This window comes from Pristiophorus japonicus, unplaced genomic scaffold, assembly GCF_044704955.1.
Source record: "Pristiophorus japonicus isolate sPriJap1 unplaced genomic scaffold, sPriJap1.hap1 HAP1_SCAFFOLD_162, whole genome shotgun sequence".
In the NCBI taxonomy this organism is placed as follows: domain Eukaryota; kingdom Metazoa; phylum Chordata; class Chondrichthyes; family Pristiophoridae; genus Pristiophorus; species Pristiophorus japonicus.
The window spans coordinates 794,768-819,659 of NW_027251299.1; the positions used below are offsets into that span (position 1 = coordinate 794,768).

Consider the following 24,892-nt stretch of genomic DNA (forward strand, 5'->3'; position numbering starts at 1 on the left):
TGACAATACGAAGCAAATCTCTCAACACACAAGTGCTGCTACAAGAACTGTGAACAAATTGATGTTGTTTTTGAATCATAATGTACAGGGCAGGACAAACATACCTGCAGCTGCACGTCCGCAGATGACTCAAAGTCCATTATCAAGGATGATGAAGGCAAGGCCATTAACATCTTGTTGGCGCTGACGTGGTAGTCATCGATTCCATTCATGCCGATTCAAAGAGTACGTTTACAAGGGCTGTGCAACAATGGGACATGTCCAACGAGTGTGCAGGCAAGCGGCAAAACTTCTTCAACCTGCAAACCACCATGTTGCAGAGGAGAACATATCCACAGAGGATCACGATGAACCAGAGCCTCAGACCGAGGAGGCAGAGATACATGCAGTGCAAACATTCACCACGAATTGTCCACCGATAATGCTGAATGTTGAACTTGTTGAACTAAATGGACTCCCGGTGTCAATGGAGCTGGACACATGGGTGAGCCAGTCCATCATGGGCGAAAAGACTTTCGAAATTTTGTGGTGCAACAAGGCCTCAAGCCCAGTCAAAACTCCAGTTCGCACGAAACTAAGAACTTACACGAAAGAACTGATTCCTGTAATAGGCAGTGCTACCATAAAGTTATCCTATGATGGAGCGGTGCACAAGCTACCACTCTGCTTGTCACCGGGCGATGGTCCCATGCTGCTCGGCAGGAGCTGGCTGGGAAAGATACGCTGGAACTTGGACAACATCCGAGAGCTATCGCCCGCTGACGACACTCCATGGGCACAGGTCTGAAACAAATTTCCTTCGCTGTTCGAATCAGGCATCGGGAAATACCAAGGAGCAAAAGTGCAGATCCACCTAATTCCGGGGGCACGGCCCATCCATCACAAGGTGAAAGCAGTACTGCACATGATGAGAGAAAAGGGTAGAAATCGAGCTCGACCAGCTACAAAGCGAGGGCCTCATCTCACCGATCAAGAGAGTGAGAGAGAGAGAGAAACAGAGAGAGAGAGAGAGAAGGCGAGAGTGAGATAGAAGGCGAGAGAGTTCCAGTCCTCAAGGGAGACAACAATGTCAGAATCTGTGGCGATTACAAAGTAACTATCAATCGTTTCTCCCTGCAGGATCAATACCCACTTCCAAAAGCCGACGACCTCTTTGCAGCGCTGGCGTGAGGAAAGGCGTTCACGAAGCTGGATCTGACCTCAGCCTACTTGAGGTAGCAACTGGAGAAATCATTGAAGGCTCTCACCAGCATCAACACGCACAAAAGTATTTTTGTTTGTAACAGAAGCCCGTTTGGAATTCGATCGGTGGCGGCGATATTCCAGAGAAACATACAAAGTTTACTGAAGTCGGTCCCGCACACCGTGGTCTTCTAGGACGACAACTTGTACACAGGTCGGAACACAGATGAGCAGCTGCAGAATCTGGAGGAGGTTCTTAGTCGACTCAACCGCATGGGGCTCACCTTAAAATGCTCAAAGTGCGTTTTCCTGCCGCCTGAAGTGGACTACTTGGGAAGGAGGAATGCGGCGGACCGCATCAGACCCATCAAAGCGAAGACGGAGGCAATCGAGAACGCACCGAGGCCACAGAACGTGGCGGAGCTGCAGCTATTCCTGGGACTCTTGAATTACTTTGGTAACTTCTTACCGGGTCTCAGCACCCTGCGAGAAGCACTCCATGTCTCACTAGAAAAGGGGCGAATGGGTTTGGGGCAAAATCCAAAAAAGGGCCTTTATAAAAGCGAGAAACTTGTGATGCTCGAACAAATTGCCTGTGTTGTATGATCCATGTAAACGTTTGGTGCGAACATGTGATGCGTCGTCATACGGTGTCGGGTGTGTATTGTAACAAGCTAATGATTTCAGGAAACTGCAACCGATGGTTTATGCATCCAAGAGTCTGTCTGAGGAGTCTGTCTGCAGAATGACTGGAAACGCAGTGTTAGCGCGTGTCTATGGGGTAATGAAAATGGATCAATATCTGTTTGGGCTAAAATTTCGAATTAGAAACTGAACATAAGCCACTTATACCCCTGTTTTCCGAGAGTAAAGGGATAAATACAAACGCATCAGCCCGCATCCAGAGATGGCCGTTCATGTTGTCCGCATCCAACCATGCCATCCGCCACAGGCCAGGCACAGAAAACTGCGCCGATGCTCTCAGTAGGCTGCCATTGCCCACCACGGGGGTGGAAATGGGCAGCCTGCAGATATAGCCAAGATTATGGAAGCATTTGAGAGTGAGCAATCACCCATCACAGGACAAGCAGGACCTCTTATATCCTTAGTCAAAAGCTCTGTGCTTCACGAGAGTTGTTCCAGTGTCCCAGTGGAAATGCAGGAAGATATAAAGCCATTCCAGTGGCGCAAAGATGAAATGTCTATATCGGCAGACTGCCTGCTGTGAGGCAATCGAGTAGTGGTCCCCAAGAAGGGCAGAGGCACCTTCATCAATTACCTCCAAGTACCCGCACAGGCATCATAATGATGAAAGTGATAGGCAGATCCCACGTGTGGTGGCACAGTATCGATGCGGACTTAGAGTCCTGCGTTCACAGATGTAACGCATGCTCGCAGTTAAGCAATGTACCCAGGGAGGCGCCTCTAAGTTTAAGGTCTTGGCTAGGGTATACGTCGACTATGCCGGCCCATGCTTGGTAAAATGTTCCTTTTGGTTGTAGACGCGTACTCCAAGTGGATTGAATGTGAGATATTGTCGGCTAGCAAGTCTGCTGCCACCACTGAAAGCCTGCGGGACATCTTTGCCACACACAGCTTACCCGATGTTCTGTTGAACGACAACGGGCCATGTTTTCCCAATGCTGAGTTCAAAGAATTCATGAATCATAACGGGATCAAGCATGTCAAATCTGTGCCGTGTCAACCAGCGTCCAATGGTCAGGCAGAGAGAGCAATGTAAACCATCAAGCAAGTCTTGAAGAGGGTCACTGAAGGCTCACCCCAGACTCGCTTATCCCGAGTCCTGTTTAGCTACCGCACGAGACCCTGCTCGCTCACTGGGATCCCACCTGCTGAACTGCTCATGAAAAGAGCACTTAAGACAAGGCTGTTGTTAGTACACACTGAAATACATAAACAGGTAGAGAGCAGGCGGCTTCAACAAAGTGCGCACCATGACAGCACAAATGTGTCACGCGATATTGAATTCAGTGATCCTGTATTTGTATTAAATTATGGACCAGGTCCCAAGTGGATTCCCGGCACTGTCGTGGCCAAAGAGGGGAGCAGGGTGTGTCGGGTCAAACTTTCAAATGCACTCATTCACCGGAAACACTTGGACCAAATCAAACTCAGATTCACGGACTATCCTGAGCAACCCACATTGGACCCTTCATTTTTTGATCCACCAACACACCACACGCTAGTGGGAACTGACACCACATTGATCACGAAGTAGAACGCATCATCCACAGCAGCCCTGCAGGACACAACACACCAGGCAGCCCAGCAAGGCCAGCTGCACAGCAGCCCAGCGAGGACCCAAAAAATTATTCAACTACACCAGCTTTCACACCGAGATGATCAAGCAGGATAATAAGGGCCCCAGATCGACTCCCATTGTCAATAGTTATACTATTTGCGTGAATGTTGTTATATATGTGGGCTTGTAGTTACACTGTGCAGCCACCAGTAGGCGCATTCCCCGGAATGCCAAGGGATCCCATAATCCCTTGGGAGCACAGATATTTCAGAAGGCTTCACAGGTTGGAGAGGCAGTCTGGAGACCTGCAATAGAAGACTAAGGTCACACTTTACTTTGAACTCACAGTGTTCAGTCTGACTCTTTCTCCATACATTAGTCTTACATCACAATTTCAATTTTCCCGCCTATCGCATTGCCTGTATCTTGCGGTGCTCACTGGGCAGAAGGCTGCAAATGTACCTGCAGACGCTGTGTGATCCCGAACCTCTCTCTCAAATAAAGTCTCTCCAACTTTAGTCTCTTTCTTTGCTTTCTGTGTGTGTACAGTAAAAACGGAACGACTGTCTGTTTGTCACATAGGCCCCAGGCATTAGGTGTCACTCCCAGAGTTTGAGCTCCCTGGACTTTCTGTGCCATATCTAATCCGTGCTGTAGCTGACCTTGCATTGTGTGGTGGAACTGTGTCGATGGTGTTTTGCTCTGTATCTAACCCGTGCTGGACCTGCCCTGGGAGTGTGTTGGTACATTGCAGATGGGACTGTACTCTCTGTATCTAACCCATGCTGTACATGCTCCGGGAGTGTTTGACGGGACAGTGTTCAGGGAGCTTTACTCTGTATCTAACCCGTGCTGTACCTCACCTGGGAGTGTTTGATGGGACAGTGTAGAGGGAGCTTTACTCTGTATCTAACCCCCTGTACATGCCCTGGGAGTGTTTCATGGGACAGTGTAGAGAGAGCTTTACTCTGTATCTAACCCCCTGTACCTGCCCTGGGAGTGTTTGATGGGACAGTGTAGCCGGAAAGTTACTCTGTATCTAACCCCCTCTACCTGCACTGGGAGTGTTTGATGGGACAGTGTAGAGGGAGCATAACTCTGTATCTAACCCCCTGTACCTGCCTTGGGAGTGTTTGATGGGACAGTGTAGAGGGAGCTTTACTCTGTATCTAACCCGTGTTGTACCTGCCCTGGGAGTGATTGATGGGACAGTGTAGCCGGAGATTTACTCTGGATCTAACCCGTGCTGTACCTACCCTGGGAGTGTTTGATGGGATAGTGCAGAGGGAGCTTTACTCTGTATCTAACCCGTGCTGTACCTGCCCTGAGAGTGTTTGATGGGCAGTGTAGAGGGAGCTTTACTCTGTATCTAACCCCCTGTGACTGCCCTGGGAGTGTTTGATGGGAAAGTGTAGAGGGAGCATAACTCTGTATCTAACCCCCTGTACCTACCTTGAGAGTGTTTGATGGGACAGTGTAGAGGGAGCACAACTCTGTATCTAACCCCCTGTACCTGCCTTGGGAGTGTTTGATGGGACAGTGTAGAGGGAGCTTTACTCTGTATCTAACCCGTGCTGTACCTGCCCAGGGAGTGTTTGATGGGACAGTGTAGCCGGAGATTTACTCTGTATCTAACCCGTGTTGTACCTGACCTGGGAGTGATTGATGGGACAGTGTAGCCGGAGATTTACTCTGGATATAACCCGTGCTGTACCTGCCCTGGGAGTGTTTGATGGGATAGTGCAGAGAGAGCTTTAATTTGTATCGGACCCGTGCTGTACTTGCCTTGGGAGCGTTTCATGGGAAAGTGTAGAAGGAGCTTTTCTCTGTGTTTAACCAGTGCAGAACCTGCCCTGGGAGTGTTTGATGGGACAGTGTAGAGGGAGCTTAACTCTGTATCTATCCCCGTGCTGTACTTGCCCTGGGAGTGTTTGATGGGACAGTGTAGAGGGAGCTTTACTCTGGGTCTCATCTGTGCTGTGCCTGCCCTGGGACTGTTTGATTTGACAATGTAGAGGGAGCTTTACTCTGTATCTAACCCCCTGTACCTGCCCTGGGAGTGTTTGATGGGACAGTGTAGAGGGAGCTTTACTCTGTATCTAACCCCCTGTACCTGCCCTGGGAGTGTTTGATGGGACAGTGTAGAGGGAGCTTTACTCTGTATCTAACCCCCTGTACCTGCCCTGGGAGTGTTTGATGGGACAGTGTAGAGGGAGCTTTACTCTGTATCTAACCCCCTGTACCTGCCCTGGGAGTGTTTGATGGGACAGTGTAGAGGGAGCTTTACTCTGTATCTAACCCCCTGTACCTGCCCTGGGAATGTTTGATGGGACAGTGTAGAGGGAGCTTTACTCTGTATCTAACCCCCTGTACCTGCCCTGGGAGTATTTGATGGGACAGTATCAAAGGAGATTTACTCTGACACGTTCTATAATCTATCAGACGTTGATGCATCAGAGTATTTCTCTTTAACATAACCTGGCACGTGAAGGACCATAATATTAAAAGAGACTGCATGATCCGCCTGTTCGCTGTGCAGTCATATCGCCTCTGCAGCATAACGTAAAAAGGCTGGGGGAATTGTGTCGTTACAATGATCGGACACTAGGTGGCGCAGCGGCTCCTTCACCGAAGGGACTTGGATTCAAACACAACCCAGACAGGACGGGTGATGAATAACTCTCAGGGGAATAAAACAAAGTGTGATAGGGAAAGGGAACGATGTGAATGAGCCTTGGAGAAAGGAACTCAACAAAGTCCAATATATTCCATTTATCATTCATGATTTATTAACAATTTCACATAGAACAATTTACAGAGACGTTTTTAAAATGTTAACACGAATTGAATATAACAAATGAGAGTCACATTGAGCCTGGAACACACGAGGTCTGAGCTGCCAGCTATCTGTACAACTGTAACAGACACCAGGGAGAGAGAAACAGTTCAACATAAAGGGAAGGGAATAATTGTGGATCATGAATGAGAAAAGTGACGTCGTTATACATGAGATATTCAAACAATTATGAAACTCAGAGATACATTTACATAATAGCCACGAATATCTCACTTCTCAAACACAGAGACGAAAAAACTGAAGTCAATTGAATCCGGGAATCACCAAGAGGACCTAGTTTATTTTCAGGACACAGTGATGTTAATAACCAGATGAGGAAAATCCACGGCGGCCGAGATCCAGCCGATCACTTGACCTGTAAAAGAGGGACAAAAGATTGAAGCAGGGATTTAGTGCTTTGGGGCATTTATCTCAGGGTTGTTATCAATGAAACGTTCAGAGATTTGGCAAACCGCTTCAGTCAGCTCGAAGCGAATGCACTGAATCTTCTCACCTTCACCAGAGTGACGGCAGCGCTATAGAACATGCTCAGGAAGAACAGGATGATGAATGTGGAAGCGGTTGTCCAGATGTTGCCGCTCTGGCCCTCGTAGTCTTCATCCCAGATGTGATCTGAGGAATCTGCGGAGATGTAGAGGAGGAAAATATTCAGATCGTTTGCTAATCCAAAATATCGTATTATTGTTATATATTCTATTTTATTTCCTTAAGTTATTAGTTTGTTCTCTAATTTGATGTTCAATATATGCCTTATGTTAAGTTAATCACTCCCAACAATCTATCTGTGTTCCTAATTCCACAGTCGCTCTTCCTTTCTGATCCTCCTACAGTCCGTGTTGGAAAATTTGACATTTTTCCTTCAATGTCACACGCTCATTGATTTTGTATCAATTTCATAGGATTTACCGTTCGGGAATAGTATGATGTAATATCGAGGGAGGTTTACTGAGCGATACCGATTATTTTAACAATAGTTTTAGCGACCTAATTATTTGGAGACTGTCAAGGGGGCTGGGTTAGACGTCAGATGTGAGTTATAATCTTGATTAGTTTGTGACGGTCAGTGTTCTGAACATAATTAACTTGCATCAGTTTCCAACTAAGAACGTTAATTCAGTGTGTGTGTAGGACCAGAATAGAGGAATGTGAGATATTATGACATCAGAAATGATGTATTTAATATAATGGTTGGGAGACTGTTCCAAGAGTGTATTTTAATTCTATATTCATCGATAGCCTGATGTATTTTGTGCACTTTAGTGTTTACATATATGTGCATGACGATCACTTGTTCTGGTTTAGTCTGTGTTTGTGTGTTGATGTGTGTTAATGTAATGTTGATATGCAAGTTTGCGGGTGTTAATGTGCGATTCTATGCATCTATATTTATGTGTAAGTGTGTGTTCATTTTCGTACGCTTGTGTACGTTTACTTGTCGGTCTTTGTGTGTTTATATGAAATTTTGTGTATTTATGTTTAAATGTGTGTGTTTTGTATAAGTACGTTCATGTGTGTGTTTTTCATGTGTGTGTGTATGGTTATGTGTAAGTGTTGTGTATGTTTAGGGGTAAGCATGTGTGCGCTTATGTGTAAATGTGTGTGTTCGCATGTAAATGTGTGTGTGTGTGTGTGTTATGCGTTAGTGGGATTGTGTTGATGTGTGTGTTTATGCGAGTGTAAGTGCATGTGTGTGTGCGTGTGTGTGTGTGTGTTAATGCGTGTGTTTTTGTCTGTTTAGTGTTAGGGTGCGTGTGTGTATTTTTGCTGTCATTCAAACTTTCAGAGAGTACTAATAACTGGTTCAGACAATGACGGTGTGTATTATATTCTGGGCATGTGTAATATCCTGTGTAAGTGTGCCTATGTGCGTGTTTATGTGTAAGTCTCTGTGTGTTTATGTGTAAGCGTGAACTTTCACAAAAACACACGCAATCACTTTTGCACGCATTCTTCCCCGCTCTGTGTAAATGTTTTCAGCGTGAGACGCCAGGTGACGTCAGGCGACGGAATGCAACAATTCAACGATGGGCATCTCTCCCTGGTGGGAATTAAGGGGTACAGTGGCTTAACAATTGCCGTTTCGCCTCACTGTGTTGGAGAATCGGAGACACAATGAGTTAACAATTGCCCTTTCCCCTCTCTCTGACGGGGCAGTGGAGGTACAGTGGGTTAACAATTGCCCTTTCCTCTTTCTCTGGTGGGGCAGCGGAGGTACAGTGGGTTAACAATTGCCCTTTCCCCTCTCTCTGGTGGGGCAGTGGGGGTACAGGGGGTTAACAATTGCCCTTTCCCCTCTCTCTGGTGGGGCAGTGGGGGTACAGGGGATTAACAATTGCCCTTTCCCCTCTCTCTGGTGGGGCAGTGTGAGGTACAGTGGGTTAACAATTGCCCTTTCCCCTCTCTCTGGTGGGGCAGTGGGAGGTACAGTGGGTTAACAATTGCCCTTTCCCCTCTCTCTGGTGGTGCAGTGGGAGGTACAGTGGGTTAACAATTGCCCTTTCCCCTCTCTCTGGTGGGGCAGTGGGGGTACAGTGGTAAACAATTGCCCTTTCCCCTCCCCCTGATGGGGCAGTGGGAGGTCCAGGGGGTTAACAATTGACCTCTCCCCTCACCCTGATGGGGCAGTGGGAGGTACAGGGGGTTAACAATTGCCCCTTCCCCTCTCTCTGGTGGGGCAGTGTGAGGTACAGGGGGTTAACAATTGACCTTTCCCCTCTCTCTGGTGGGGCAGTGTGAGGTACAGGGGGTTGACAATTGCCCTTTCCCCTCTCTCTGGTGGGGCAGTGTGAGGTACAGGGGATTGACAATTGACCTTTCCCTTCTCTCTGGTGGGCAATGTGAGGTACAGGGGTTGGCAATTGACCTTTCCCTTCTCTCTGGTGGGGCAGTGGGAGGTGCAGGAGATTAACAATTGACCTTTCCCCTCCCTCTGTTGGGGCAGTGGTCTTACAATGAGTTAACAGTTGACCTTTCCCCCCTCTCTAGTGCGGTAGTGCGAGTACAGTGGGTTAACGATTGAACTTTCCCCTCCCCCTGGTGGGGCAGTGGAGGGTACAGGGGGTTAACAATTGTCCTTTCCCACCTGGTGGGGCAGTGGAGGGTACAGGGTGTTAACAATTGACCTTTCCCCTCTGGTGGGGCAGTGGGGGGTACAGGGGATTAGCAATTGACCTTTCCACTCGCTCTGTTGGGGCAGTGGGAGTTGCAGGGGGTTAACAATTGACCTTTCCCCTCTCTCTGGCGGGGTAGTGGGAGTACCATGGGTTAACAATTGACATTTCCCCTCCCCCGGGTGGGTCAGTGGGGGGTACAGGGGGTTAACAATTGACCTTTCCCCTCTGGTGGGGCAATAGGGGGTACAGGTGATTAACAATTGACCTTTCCCCTCTGTTGGGTCAGTGGGGGGTACAGGGGGTTAACAATTGACTTGTTCTCTCTCTCTGTTGTGGCAGTGGGAGGTACAGGGGTTTAACAATTGACTTGTTCTCTCTCTCTGTTGGGTCAGTGGGGGGTACAGTGGGTTAACAATTGACTTGTTCTCTCTCTCTGTTGGGTCATTGGGAGGTACAGGGGTTTAACAATTGACTTGTTCTCTCTCTCTGTTGGGTCATTGGGAGGTACAGGGGTTTAACAATTGACTTGTTCTCTCTCTCTGTTGGGTCAGTGGGGGGTACAGGTGATTAACAATTGACCTTTCCCCTCTGTTGGGGCAGTGGGAGGTACAGGGGTTTAACAATTGACTTGTTCTCTCTCTCTGGTGGGGCAGTGGGAGGTACAGGGGTTTAACAATTGACTTGTTCTCTCTCTCTGTTGGGGCAGTGGAAGGTACAGGGGGTTAACAATTGACTTGTTCTCTCTCTCTGGTGGGGCAGTGGGAGGTACAGTTCCTGTTCCCGTGTCCCCCTCACTTCAGATCCAAGAGGGTGCGATGCTGCCAATTAAAACCGGCCCCAAATCTGAAGGGATGGACAACACGAGAAACAATGACACATAGATCTAAATGTGCTGCATTTGTTTGTCGGAAAATGGAACTTTGCAGGTTCTGCCAGTGGGAAGAAAGTTGCTGAAATGACTTTGAGGAATCCTGTCATGAAAGAGCTTCACTCTGTCTCCAAACTGTGGTGTATCTGAGCTGGGAGCGCTGACTGTACAAGCTTTGTGCCCAAGTCCGACAAATATTCTGCTTCACATTAACAGCCCGCCCCTTGGCAAAAATAGGAAACAAAATTAATTGAGCGGCTGTGTGTGTAACTCACGATTGGAAGAAAAGGCCTTTATTGGTTTTTATTTAAGAACTGAAATGCAATCGAGAGATTCTCATTGACAAGCATTGACGGTGTCCATCAGACCAAGAGAAATGTTCACAAAACTGGGTTTACCGCTGGATTTATTGACTGTTCTGATGATGGTCTTCAAGGGGATGGCTTCATGTCCTACCACACAGGAGTAAGAAGCACCGCTGGCCCACTCCTCGGCTGCAATGGATAACAGGCTGTACGTGAAGAAAGAACTGCTGCTGTTCTCCGTCTTCACCTCGGTGTTCGTGTAGTTGCCCGAATTCACCGGCTTGTCATTGACGGTCCACTTGACGAAGATCTCTCGCGGGGAGAAAGCTCTCACTAAGCAGGTGAGGCTGACCAACCTCTGAGCGGAGATTTCTTCTGCCGAGGGCAGGAGGACAGACACGGCCGGTTCCCGCGGATCTTTAGCTGCAGATCAATTACAATAAAGATCAATAAACTGGAGACTTCCAGAGACAATGACACCGGTGGTTAAATGCGCGAGATATGTGGTTTGCGCTGAATTTTAAAGGATTCCCTTTTTCGCCTCTGTGGCCTGTCCAGTTTTTCAGCCCAGAACAGAATGGAATAAAATCCTTCTCTCTGGGAGCTTGAAGAGTTGTACTGGAAAATTACATAGGATTCACTGCTAGGAACCAGGCCATTCGGTCAACTGATTTATACCAACTTTTATGCTCCACACGAACCTTCTCCCAGCTCACCATCTAAACCACGTAACATGTCCTTCTATTGCTTTCTCCCTCCTGCAATTATCTAACTTCCCCTTAAATGCATCATCCCATATCCCAGAGTATTTAGTTCGTGGGATTACCATTTGAATTATCAAAGTAATCTATTAATATACTTATTAGAACGAATTGGCCCATGCACAAGCACCAGGAATAGTCACAGCCTCTCACGTGTTACTACAATCACGCCACTCACCCATTTCCTTGTGGATGGAACCTCTGATCGGAGTGTGCATATCCCGATGGCTCGCCACGCAGTCAAACACATCCCCACTCAGCCAGTCTTGTGTCGAGATGTCTAACTTGCTGATCACACTGTCGCCCTCTCCCGGTTCACCGTGATTCCCTGGTTTCAAAATGTCCTTTTTTCGCTCCCAGGACACGGTGACTCCAAAAGGAGCATTCGACACGATGCAGATTAAGGTCACTGTCGCCTCCATTAAGACCTGCTCGAGTGAGGGCGGCGAAAGAGTGATTTTTGGATCGTTGCACGAGGAATCTTCTGTGAAGCAGAAATGAAAGTCAAGCAAAGCTTCATCTCCAGAGTCAGGATAGCAGCATTCTGCTTAACTCCCAAAAGTAGAATAAATCACCTTTGAGATATTAACCTCTCGTTGTTGCTTAACAACCATCATTATTGGAAGGACAACGAATTGGCAACCATCCCGGGAGACGCTTTAACATTTCCTGTGTATTTGCACCCTGAGCCACCTGTGATCGGCTGTGAGGCAAAGACCCGGCATAAAACATTGAATAAAGTTGGGTGCAATTGTGTTATGCACTGAATAACGCTCGTCCCGAAAATCCTTGCTCCTTTTCTGCCCGAACGCATTTGCGCTCAGTATAATGGCTCCACCCCCAGGATGAAGAGCTCAACATGGAAATTACACTGGTTCAAAACGAGTGTCAAATCAAATCCAGGATTATAGTTGCAACAGGAAACAAAGTTAATTTTCTGGTGTCTTGTGATTTTGGGGTTGATGAAAATGTGCAGGAACGAGTAGCCCCCCGCCCCTCCCCCCTCCCCCGGCAGTGCTGAAGTAAAAGGTCGTGGGGAGGGAATTTCAAGGGGTCTTTTGTCATAGGGAATAAATTGCAATACTGATGTGAAGTAGTTTTTTTAAAATTTCTGTCATTAGTGAGCTTTTATCATGTCTAGTGAGAGAGAGTAAGGAGGGAATATAACCGCAGGACAGTAATAGTGTCATAGGAACAGGAGAAGTCCATTCAGCCCATCCATCCTGTTCTGCCATTCAATCAGATCATGGCTGATATCTACCTCAACATCATCTACCCGCTTTGGTTGTACAACCCTTTACACCCTTGCCTAACAAAGATCTATCAATCTCAGTTTTGACATGTTCAATTGACCCCTACCCTCAACAGCTTTGGGAGGCCGGGGGTGGGGGGGAGAGAGTTCCAGATGTACACGAGACTTTGTGTGAAATTATCCTTCCTGACATTACCCCTGAATGGTGTAGATCTACTTTTAAGGTTCTGTCCCTGGTTCTGAAGTACCGCACCAGAGGAAATATTTTCTCGCTATCTACCACATCAGTTCCATTTATCAACGTAAACACCTCAATTACATCGCCTCTTCACATTCTACACAAAGGAATACAAGCCTAACCCGTCCTCATCATTTATCCGTTTTAGCCCGGTATCATTCGGGTGAATTTGCGTTGCACCCGCTCGAAAGCCAGTTTATCCATCCTGCGGTGTGGTGCCCAGAACTGAATGCTGTGTTCTAAAAAGGCAGATCATAAAATCATAGATATTTTCAGCATGGAAAGAGGCAATTTTGGCCCATCGTGTCCGCGCCGGCCAAACAAGAGCAATCCAGCCTAATCCCACTTTCCAGCTCTTGCTCCGTAGCCCTGTAGGTTCATTGCATATCCAATATTTTTTTTTAATGTGCTGAGGGTTTCAGCCTCTACCACCCTTTCAGGGAGTGATTTCGAGACCCACACGACGTTCTGGATGAAGACATTTCCTCTCATATCTCCTCTAAACCTCGCCCCAATTACTTTAAATCTGTGTCCCCTGGTTGTTGACTCATCTGCCAAGGGTAACAGGTCCTTCCTATCCACTCTATCAAGGCCCCTCATAATCTTATACATCTCAATCAGGTCTCCCCTCAGTCTCCTCTGTTCGAAACAAAATAGGCCCAGCCTATCCAATCTTTCCTCATAGCCAAAATTCTCCAGTCCATACAACTTCCTGGTAAATCTCCTCTGCACCCGTTCCAGTGCAGCAATATCTTTCCTGTAACCTGGTGACCAGAAATGCACGTGCTACTCCAGCTGCGGCCTAACAAGTGTTTTATACAGTTCAAGCATAAGCTCCTTGCTATTTTATTCCATGCCTCGACTAATAAAGGTAAATATTCCGTCTGCCTTCTTAACCCACTTATCAAGCTAGTGTGCTACCTTCAGGGATTTGTGGACATGCACTCCAAGGTGCCTTTATTCGTCTACACCCTTTCTAGCAATTTCTAGCAGTGGCCCTTACATAGTAAAGGCTTGGAGACACCGACTGTCGCTCCCAATATGCACAGGCAACTCAGGATAAAGCTGAGACTAAGGGCAAGCAGAGGACAACCTTTAGCAAAGTGACGGAATCATGAACCGTGAGGAATCCTCAGTCAGGGCTTACACCGAAAGGAAAAACAAACTGTATGATTAGAAATGAGAAATAGTTCTGTGCTTTTTTACTAATTACGATAAAAGCCCTGACTGATATCATCGCTCAGAGTGATCCGGAACTTCCCGGGGCGATGTCTCTTACCCGGAGATCTGGTGATAGTTCGGTTTTGGGTGATTCCTTGATGAGAGACCTGGCAGGTATAGACTGAGTGGGCGAACCATTCCACGGCGGAGAATGTCAGCCGACTGCTCGCCGAGAAGTTCCCATTCACCTCACATACGGGAGAGGTGATGAAACCCGATTTCATAATTTGTCCATTCTTCAGCCAATTCACGGTCAGTGACTTTGGATGGAAATCGATGATTGAACACACGGCGGTTGCAGATCTGCTGCTGGTGATTTCTTCCTTGGAACTCAAGGTAAGGATAACAGCTGGATGATGTACCACAGGACCTGCAAGAAAATACATTTTATGGCGATTATTTGTAAAAATCCAAACAATTAAGAACTTTAAATTGGTTTTTAACATATAATCTACATCACCGAAACAGGCCATTCGGCCCAACAGGCCTATGTTTATGTTCCACATCGGCCTCCTCTCTCCCTATTGCCTACCCGCTATCAACATAACCTTAGATGCCTTTCTCCCTCGTGTACTTATCTAGATTCCCCTGAAACGCATCTATGATATTCGCCTCGTATTCCATGCGGCAGGGAGTTCCATATTTTACCAATTCCTTGGGTGAAGAACTTTCTCCTGGATTCCCTATTGGATTTATTAGTGAATATCTTATATTTATGGCCCCAATATCGGGCTCCTGCTCAAGCAAAATATTTTATCTACGTTTAACCTTTAAATCGCTTCATAATTTTACAGACCACCATTTGATCACCACTCAGCCTTCCCTTTTCTGGAGAAACGAATCCCACTCCGTTCAGCAATTATTGACAGTTGCAATTTTTCAGTTCTGGTGTCGTCCTTGTGCCTCTGTATCATTCTTATAATATGGTAACCAGCACTATGCACATTACAGTTGATATGATCCGGAGATTAGAGCAGTGTACAGTACTCTATATGTGATATGGAGACCAGGCATGTGCGTAGTACTCTGAGTGTGATATGGAAACCAGAACTATGCTCGAATTTTGATTAGGAGATCGGAATGCACACTGAGATGTGTTATGGAGACCAGACCTGTATGCAGAACTCTTAATATGTTATGGAGACCTTATCTGTGTACAATACTCTAAATATGATGTGGAAACCAGACCTGTACGCAGCACTCACTATGTGATATGAAGACCAGAGCTGTGCAATGACTCTAAGTGTAAGATGGAGACCAGAACTGTGCACATTACTCAAAGTCTGGTCTAACCAAGGTTGTATAGAAGTTGAACATATCATCTCTGCTTTTCACAATTTGCCTTCCTTGTATCCCACAGCACTCACCTGGCATTTTTACGTCCCAGACCGAGTCACCTCGTCGAACCTCGCAGTAGATTGCACTACTCCCCACCAATGACTTGTTGATGGTTAACTGGCTGCTCAGTGTGTAGGCTCCCTTCTTGTTGAGGACTGACGGGTAGATCTTCAATCCAGTGGTGATCGGCGCTTCTTCTGACCTCCAGGAAAGGCTGGTGATTTCCGGGGAGTAGTCCATCGCTAAGCAGCCATAGGTGACGGGGCCGCCAGTGTCGGGTTGTTCACAGGAGGAGAGCAGGGCATAGAGTTTGGGAGCAGATGGTGTCGCTGGGAAAGATTGGCCAATTGGACAAGTTAGACTCTGTAATCAGTGCTTATAAAATAACCAAACAACTAAACGTTTCACTACGGGGTAAACTAAATCCATCATTTACCGATCAAACCCTACGTCAACATTTGAATTACTAGCAATTATGAGATCCGACGTGAAACGCCTCCACGTAACTCCAGTCCTGTACATAAGGATAGTCACGAGACTTAAAGGGGCTTTCTGTCCAGCAGGCCCCTTTGTACGGAGTGAATGCTGGGATATTGTATCGTGGATTTCTTCCTGCTATTATGGAACTCTCCCCTCAATCTCCAATCACTTTCACAGTAAATTATTTCACATTATATATTCTGAGTTCCTCCCTGCATCCTTTTGCTCTCAGAATCTTATTAGCAGCACGGAATCAGGCCATTCCATGATATTAAAGTGAAGTCAACTCTCCATTTTAAGATGCTGTTTGAACTAACCTCTTGGACCAAGATTTTGGTCAATTGCCAGAATCACTGCTGACCATACTAAAGAAAACTGCTTATGTGGCCTGATATCAAATTTTACCTCCTTAAGCTCGTATGAATCGTCTTGGGACGTTTCACTACATTAAACGCGTTATATAAATGCAAGTATTGTTTTCAGATGATACACTTGGAGAATGTCGGTGGGGTGAATTATCCTAATCACACAACTTCTACAGAAAGATCTACTAGTTTTATTAACTTTTTTTTAATCCCAGCATGTTTATAAGCATGACCGAGAGTGATAAAATAATACAACTTTAAAGCACGGAAGGAGGCTATTCGGCCCATCACGCCTCTGAACGATCTCTCCACAAATCCCGTTCACCTTCCAATTCCCAATCTTCTTCTCAAACATTCAATTTTATTAAGCTGTTATGGATTCTGCATGCAGCCCTCTTTCTGATAGGACAACCCATGTTCTAACAGCACCTGTGTAGAATAGTACAATAATACCCTCTCCCTTCATTCCTTTGCTGCTGATATTCAATCAGTGCCATTTACTCTCCAACTCACCGACCTGGGAAATATGTTTCCCGAATCCCTTCATAAAACCCTTCATAGTTCCAAAACCCCTCTATCAGACCTCATCTAAATCTTCTTTGTTCCCAGGAAAATATAGGACGTTCAAATAAATGGTTGAAGTCTCCTTTAAAATGTGAATTGATTACTTCAGCGCTCAGATTTGAACCGGGAACTTTTGCACAGCCTGATATCTCGGATTCAAGTTTGATCTCAATCGGGATTGATTCGGGCCTATCTCTTTCCTGCTCCGAATTGGAGGAAGAGCGATGCAGTATGAGTTGTGATCTCTCCCCTGTTACTGATTGGATATCTCCTGACCTTCCTCTTCCCAATCACTCCATGAAATAATCCGAATGATGTACGGTTCCCAAAGCCGGTTATATGGAACGATGATCTTTAAAAGCTCCATTTAATTTTACAAATTATTTTCCAGCCTCCCGCCAGTGAGAACATGCACTGCTTTCTGGGTCATTGCAGTCACTTCTTGTTGTTGTTCGAACCGAACATAATCTAAACATCAGGACAGGTTTTCTTCTCTAAATACCTAATATTGGCAAAACTTAAACATTATAAATCGATTGGTTATCAGACGGGTCTATGCTAGGAAGGATAAAGTACCTGGTTACTGCTGATATGGGTAACTCTCGATTCTGGTTTGTGCGGATTACTGAAACACCTGTGGCTTATTGGTCAGATACTGAAATCTCGGTCTACACCGTAAAGTTACAGAGAGAGTCGATGATGCTGTTGCAATAGATGTGTTATATATAGATGTTCAAATGGCATTTTATAAAGTATCTCATAAAAGAATGATTCGGAAAATTGAAGCACATGTGATTAAAGGGATGGAGTTAACTTGGGTATTTAATTGGCTGCGGGAGAGGAGACAGCGAGCAGTGGTGAACAGATGTTTTTTTCTGACAGAAGAGTAGTGGGGTCGCCCATTGATCGGTATGAAGAACATTGCTTTTCCTGTTATATATATATAAATTACCTGGACTTGTTTACAGGGAATACAGTTTACAAGTTCACGGATGATGCAAACTTGGCAACGTGGGAATGTGTGAGCAGGATAGCAGCGGACTTCAGGAGTGCATCGACAGATTGGTGAAATGGGCAGGCACATGGCAGATACAATTTAATGCATTTTGGAGGAACAACATTTAGAGGCAATATAATCTAACAGGCATTAATTTGAGGGAGGTGCCAGAGCAGAGGGTCCTGGGAGTACATATTCACATCTCTTTGAAGGTGACCGGGCAAGTTGATAAGAAGTTTACTAAATTGTATGCGTTATTGCCATTGTAAAAGGGGCCTTGAATACAGAATCACGGGTGTCATGCTAAACCTTTACAAATCACTGGTTAGACATCGGATGCAGTAGTGTATACAATTCTGACCTCCACAATTTAGAAAGGATGACAAGGCCCCAGAATGATACCAAGGACCAGAGACTTCAGTTAGGTGGAAAGATTAGAAAAGCTGGGGTTGTGTATTAAAGCAGTGAAAATTAATTGGAGGCCGAATAGAGGTATTCAAAATTGAGAGAGGTTTTGTCAAAGCAAGTCAGGAGAAACGATTTCCACTGGTGAGTACGTCGTTAACCAAAGGTCACAGATTTAAAATAATTGGCAAAAGAACTAGAGGGAAAATGAGGGGATTTTTTTTTAAAAGAGAGGGTTAAGTTCGAGAAAAGCTTCATCATGTTGAACACCTCTATCAGATCTATGTTTATTGTCTGTTATAGTGAAATGGGACAGTTAAAATAAAGGGACTGAGAAATTTGGCTCAAACGATTCAATTGGATACCGTTACAGAGTCTGAAAGATTATTGTGAATGGCAATTCATCGCAGGCTGAATGTATTTCTTTAAATGCTTCACAGAAATGCAGTTCAGTTACTGTGTGCCTTGTGTTGTGACCCAGTCCAACAGCTGCATCTGACCTGCGTCTGTCCCTACCTGGTGCATAAAAAAAAAACAATTGAACGAAATGCTGATTTCAAGCATAACTTTCCCATGATGGTTATTTGAAGCAGGAGTTCGACATTCACCAGTTAAATTGTCAAATTAACTTCCAGCCTACCATCAGATCAGAACAGGCGCTGCTTTCTGGACCATTTCAATCTTTTCCAGAAACTGTTTGTTCTGAAATTGAACTCAAGATCAGGCCAATCTCATTCAATCATTATCTGATACTCAAAATGTTTAACGTTTTGCAATTCATCAAAAATGAAGCAGTTATTTTGCAATAAGGTTAAACTCAATTAAGGCATTGTTGTTTCATTGGAGCAATGGAAATATTTATTTGAACATATCTGCCTTGCTAACTCGAACTTTATTAGTTGGATACAAATTAAGGCTGCTTGAATGCCCCTGGATAAAGCATTTTCAGGTCTGTTATATTACAAATAATATAGAGTAAAGCTCCCTCTGCACTCTATGCTCAGCTGTATCAAGGCATTGATTTCGAGAAAAGCCAATGCCAATACTGCACTGTCAAACAGTCCAGATAAGGTAGCGCACTAGTTAAATAGAGAGCAGAGCTCCATCTACTCTGTCCCACCAAACACTACCACGGCAGACAGAACACGAGTTAGATAAAGAGTAAATGTTGCCTCTACACTGTCCTATCAAAGAGTCACAGGACAGTTACAGCACGGGTTAAATACAGAGTTAAGCTCCTTATACATTGCACAATCAGACTGACCCAGGGCAGCTACAACACGGGTTAGATAAAGAATAAATTCTCCCTTTGCACGATCCCATCCAACACTCCCAGTGTCCCAGGGCAGATACAGCAATGGTTAAATACAGAGTAAAGCTCCCTCTACACTGCCGCATCAAACGCTCCCAGGGCAGGTACAGCATGGGATAGATACTGAGTACAGCTCCCTCTACACTGTCTCATCAAACGCTCCGACGGCAGGTACAGCATGCGTTAAATACAGAGTAAATCTCTCTCTACACTGTCCCATCAAACACTCCGAGGGCAGGTCTCTCCGGTTAGATACAGAGTAAAGCTCCCTCTACACTGTCGCACGAAACAGTACCGGGGCAGGTACAGCAGGGGTTAAATACAGAGTGTAGCTCTCTCTACACTGTCCCATCAGGACTCCCGGGACAGGTATAGCATGGGTTAGAAACTGATTAAAGCACCTTCAACAGTTTAACAGAAGTGTTTTTGAACTTCTGCTTCTGAAAGCCACAAATTGCGTTATTGGTCCCATTTGTGAGGTGCCTCCTCAAACTTAACCTGAAACTGTCACATTTTTCAGAGATACAAGCTTCTCAAATAAATGAGTCGAATTGTACTCAACGAAATACAAGAGGACAAACTGGAAGGTTTACAGCCAATCAGGAGGGCTCCTGATTCTCACACAGTGAGCAGGCGCACAGAAAGAGAACAGGCACAATCTTGCTCTCAGCAGATAGATCGGTTCCATCTGTCAGTTTCAATAAAGCTGATTTACAATTGGTCTCTTGTCAATTTCCGATCATCTCAAAAGTGCACGTTTTAAAAAAAATTAAACTGATATTAATTTGGAAAACATTCTTCGACTTCCAATCATGTCTCCCTCCATCTCCACAATCGTACAAATCCTGAAAACAATTATATCGAAATAATCTACATTCCATGGTAATTTGCTGCATTTTATCGGGACTCCCTTTCAGAGTAGGAATTTAACAAACCAAGAAACAGTTACATTGAAAACCGATTAGCCACTGGTTCAATATAATTTCATAATTAAATATAACCTGTAAAATCATCGAGGCAAAACACAAAGTTAATTCATTAAAATCTGCGGCGACACCTTATCCATCTGAACAAAACTGAGTCAGACAAGTATTGTTTACTAAGTTAATCTTAGACATAATTTAAAATTCTCGCCAACCCTAGAGATGTTGCAGTAACTGTAATCCTGTCCAGTATACAATGCAATTGTGGGAGGTCATTAATGGTTAATCAGTTCACACTGATATTATACTCTAAAGTAATATTGATGTTTGCTGATCTAATACTGCATTATAATAAAATTAGTTAATATTCATTTTAATCCTGTTCCTGCTTCGTAACATGTGACATATTAGCGTTTCAGTTAAGTTAATATGGCACTTATCAATTTTAACATATTAAGAATCATATTAAAAGATGAAGACATTCAGACTAATATATTATGTTTACTTGATTCAAATCACATTTGAATAAGTTAAAATGATCAGGAGCTTCCAATATATTCCCGCTCTCTAGCGACACATGTAAACTCTGCATGTTTCTGAAGTCTCTGATACAACATAAACTCCCTCTTTTCTCAGAGTGGATTTCACATGATGGATTTAGGAGTGGACTATTTTAAATAGTTCAATGTCTGGCCGTTGTTACATCTCACTAACTATCGCTGGGCTGTAACGCTGTATGTTTTCTAAATCAGGGCCCTCCAGTTTAAACATTATCCTCATTCTTAACTGTAAAATATATTTTATGAAGTAACAGGCAACAGACTAATGTGCAGTCGGCAACATAGACTCCGCTATTTAATAACATAGAGAATTATTTTTATATTTTACTCCTGTAATTCACAAAATGCCCGTAAATTAATTATTAAGCTATTTATTGAAACTACTTTCCAGAATGATCAACGTAATATTGGCGGGGAAGAATTCATTCAGGCCATCTGTGACACTGACATTTAATGAGCAAATGGAGGAGAGATTTTGGTGATCAATTTAACATGAACCACAGTTAAACATAACTCTTAAATGTAATGTGTTCACTCTTTATAATTCTACCCCATATGCAGCACAGCTATGGGAGACTGGATGTTGTTATTCAATTCAAAAATAACATTGACCTTATGGTAATTAAATTAATCAGCTTGACTTTGAATGGGTTGTGTGTCTGTCAATCTGAACTTTCCTTGAATTTAAATAGAATCGTATGAACAATACTCTGACTGGCAGCGACGTCTAACGCTCAGGCTATCATCTTACAAACGGTTCAGATTAGTTTAGTGATAATTGTCTCGCTATGAAACAAAATATTTAATTGAAGAAATTACATAATTTTAGAATTTAATAACCGGTCAGATTTATGACATTTACAAACTGTAATTTACAACTCGCATTTAATTGATAATTAAATACAATCTGTTGTGGATCTGTGTAAAACAGGGAAATAATTAATTTCAGACCCTTCTTGAACTGCGGTGGAGTCAGTATGCTGTTATTAAAATCATTTCAGACCTAATCAGAAATTGTCGCCAGCCTCAAAAAATTTCTGCTCACGTTAACTGGGACCAGTGCGCAGCAGAATTGTGGGATGCGAATAATGGTTAATACAAGAATATTAATTGCAACGCATATTTAGTGATATTGGGCAATATTACCGCATTATAATTGTTTGAGTTATATTTATTTAACTGCCTTTCAACCTGCAAATTTTTAATCGTAAATTTCGAAATTACAGTAATATTTCATGTATTAAATGTGTGCACCATAAAGCATAGGTTAATAGTTGAACCTGTAATTCTCACTTAAATAATAAGATGGAGAACATTATTTAGTAACGATTTTTGATTTATAAAACCTACTTTTTGTCTGCCTACAATTATCTTTGAAACAGTTTTAAACGGATCATAAAAACTTGCAGCAGTTTGATGTCATTCAGATAAACATCGCACAAAAGCCAAACAGTTTCACAAAAGTTTTGTTATTCAAAGTAACCCAGGCAAACTCTCTGCTCAGCAGATAAACAGCAAACCACAGCACTGAGCGGCTGGACCCAACAACACAATGTTTTGTGGAGAAGCAGCTTAATTCTATCAACGGTTTCAGCGGAATCAAATGTAACATTGCCAAAACATGTCAATGCAGAATTAAGCGAACCCGTCTATCACTGAACGAATTAATTATTGAAATCAATAGAAATATAAAATAATGAGAGCAGAATTGTGATTAGACGGATCATGTTAATCTATTAATATTGATATAGGATATTGTTGTGCTATTGCGTGCTATTTCTATTAATTTGTATTAAGTTCAATCTGATTCATATCACAAATATATTAATTATATAGTTCTTCATTACAGTAACATTTCACATATATGAGCATTCGTCAACTTTTGATCAATAAATGACATTGCAATTATCACAAACAAAATACAATAAAATATCTTACATTTACTTGTAACATCTAAAGGTTTCTGTTTCTGCCTATAACCATCTTTCAAACACATTTAAATATAATATTTGCATTTGATCAGAAAACATGCAGCAATTAATTGTTGCAGAGACTAAGCATTGCAGAAACACCAAAAGATTTAACAACCAGTGGGTGTTTAAAGTAACCCAGGAACAGAGTCCCATCAGCAGATAAACACCAAATCACACCAATCTGGGGATCAATCCCTCAACAACATGTTCTGTGGAGAAGCAATTTAATTTCTTAAAAGCATTGCAGCAGAAAGATAGCAAAAAAAAACTCAATACAGAACCCAGCGAACCGAAGTTTTAGTGAATCAATGAATTATTGAAATAAACAGAAATAAAAAATTGAGACACAAATTCTACAGTTACTGAAAGAGTGAATGTTTCTTACCTGAAGTCACTGTCACCATGGTGCCTTTTCCCCAGTAGTCGAGATAGTCACAGTGTTACATTCCCTGGGCTGGCTCACACAATAACCGGCACTGTGTAAAACAGACAGAAATCCAACATTAGTTTAAATGATCATATCCCAGAGGCAAAGGAAACCCACAATGGATCTTCATAAAATGATAAATGTATAAATTAATATTGTTCACTCTTTATAAATGAACTGGTGTTATATATTTCACAGAGCAACACGTGAACAGTTCATGAAATTACCAACTGATCAATGAATAATGATCAGTTTATCCATATTAAACTGTGCTGATAGGACAGTGCTGGACATAAATAGGACTTCACTGCAGATAGAGTGGATTGTTAAAGCGAGCACTGACCCAGACTACTCAATTAGTTGCTGAGGGGTTTTTGTATTGACAGTAATTGCTGTGCCACCCACTGTACCACAGTGAGACACACCGTGCCAAATACTTCAGCTGACAGTTAACTGTAAAATACAGAGACTAAATTGCACAGTGCTCTAAAAAACTTAATTCCGACTCCCATAGGAGTGCAGCAGCCAGATATTTCAGGCTGTGCTGGTCATTTTAATAATCTATTTTACTTCGACCCATTGCTTTATTTCAAGCCTCGTTTGCTTCGAATCTCCTGCGATGGCAATGATCGCAGGCGTGTGCAAACTCCGTGTGGGGGTTTTTTGTACGAGGCGCTCGCCGTGTACAACACCGTGACCCCGCTGTAGTACCACAGTGGCAGGGACCCGCACAAATACTCTACTCAGTCTCTGATTAACGCTGGCAGAAAATAAATTGCTCAATCAACAGAAAGGTTTATCAGATTTTGATTGTCGAATGCTGATTCTTTCTGAGAGCGCAGAAATGGACCAAAGTCCTACCCATAGTTACAATATTAAAGCTTTCATTGAATCCTCGTTGTTAATCCTGGACACAGTAACGATAAACCATCTTCATCTATACAAAGTTAGTTAATGTGCATTTTATTCTTCAACAGTTTATTGCTGCAGCAGATACATTCTTGCAATCTAGGTTAAACACATTTCTTGATATACTTTACACCGTTACTGACCTAGAATTCGATGGAAGATGCTGCAATTGCTCTTGTTCAGTTTCTGTACGAGCCCAAGACGGGTTCGGGTCGCTGTGGGTCTCTTGCACAGTAATACATGGCGGTGTCTTCGGTTCTCAGATTCTTGATCTCGATGTAGGTTGTGGAAGATGTACTTGAAGGGATGATCCGACCTTCCACTCCAGGCGCGTAATATGTGGTACTGGACGCTTTATCGTAAGCAAGCAGCCACTCCAGCCCCTTCCCGGGAACTTGTTTAACCCAGGACATGTCGTAGCTGTCCAAACTGAACCCGCTCACTGAACAGGACAGTTTGTGAGATTCTCCGGGCTTCATCGACACAGAAGCCGACTGGGTCAGCACGATTTCGGACTGGACATCTGTCAGTGAATGAAATAATTTGTAATTACTTTCGAGAACATTCACATCAATGAAA

At 43.9% G+C, this 24,892-nt stretch overlaps 1 gene segment (V, D, J or C); it reads right to left on the reverse strand.

Annotated features, from left to right (window-relative positions):
- Positions 1-6,382: 6,382 nt before the first annotated feature.
- On the reverse strand, positions 6,383-23,404 carry LOC139243128 (Ig heavy chain C region, membrane-bound form-like). The segment is given in 7 exon segments: positions 6,383-6,657; positions 6,796-6,923; positions 10,682-11,011; positions 11,528-11,833; positions 14,119-14,430; positions 15,428-15,727; positions 23,363-23,404. Coding segments are annotated over 7 exon segments (1,404 nt in total).
- Positions 23,405-24,892: the final 1,488 nt, after the last annotated feature.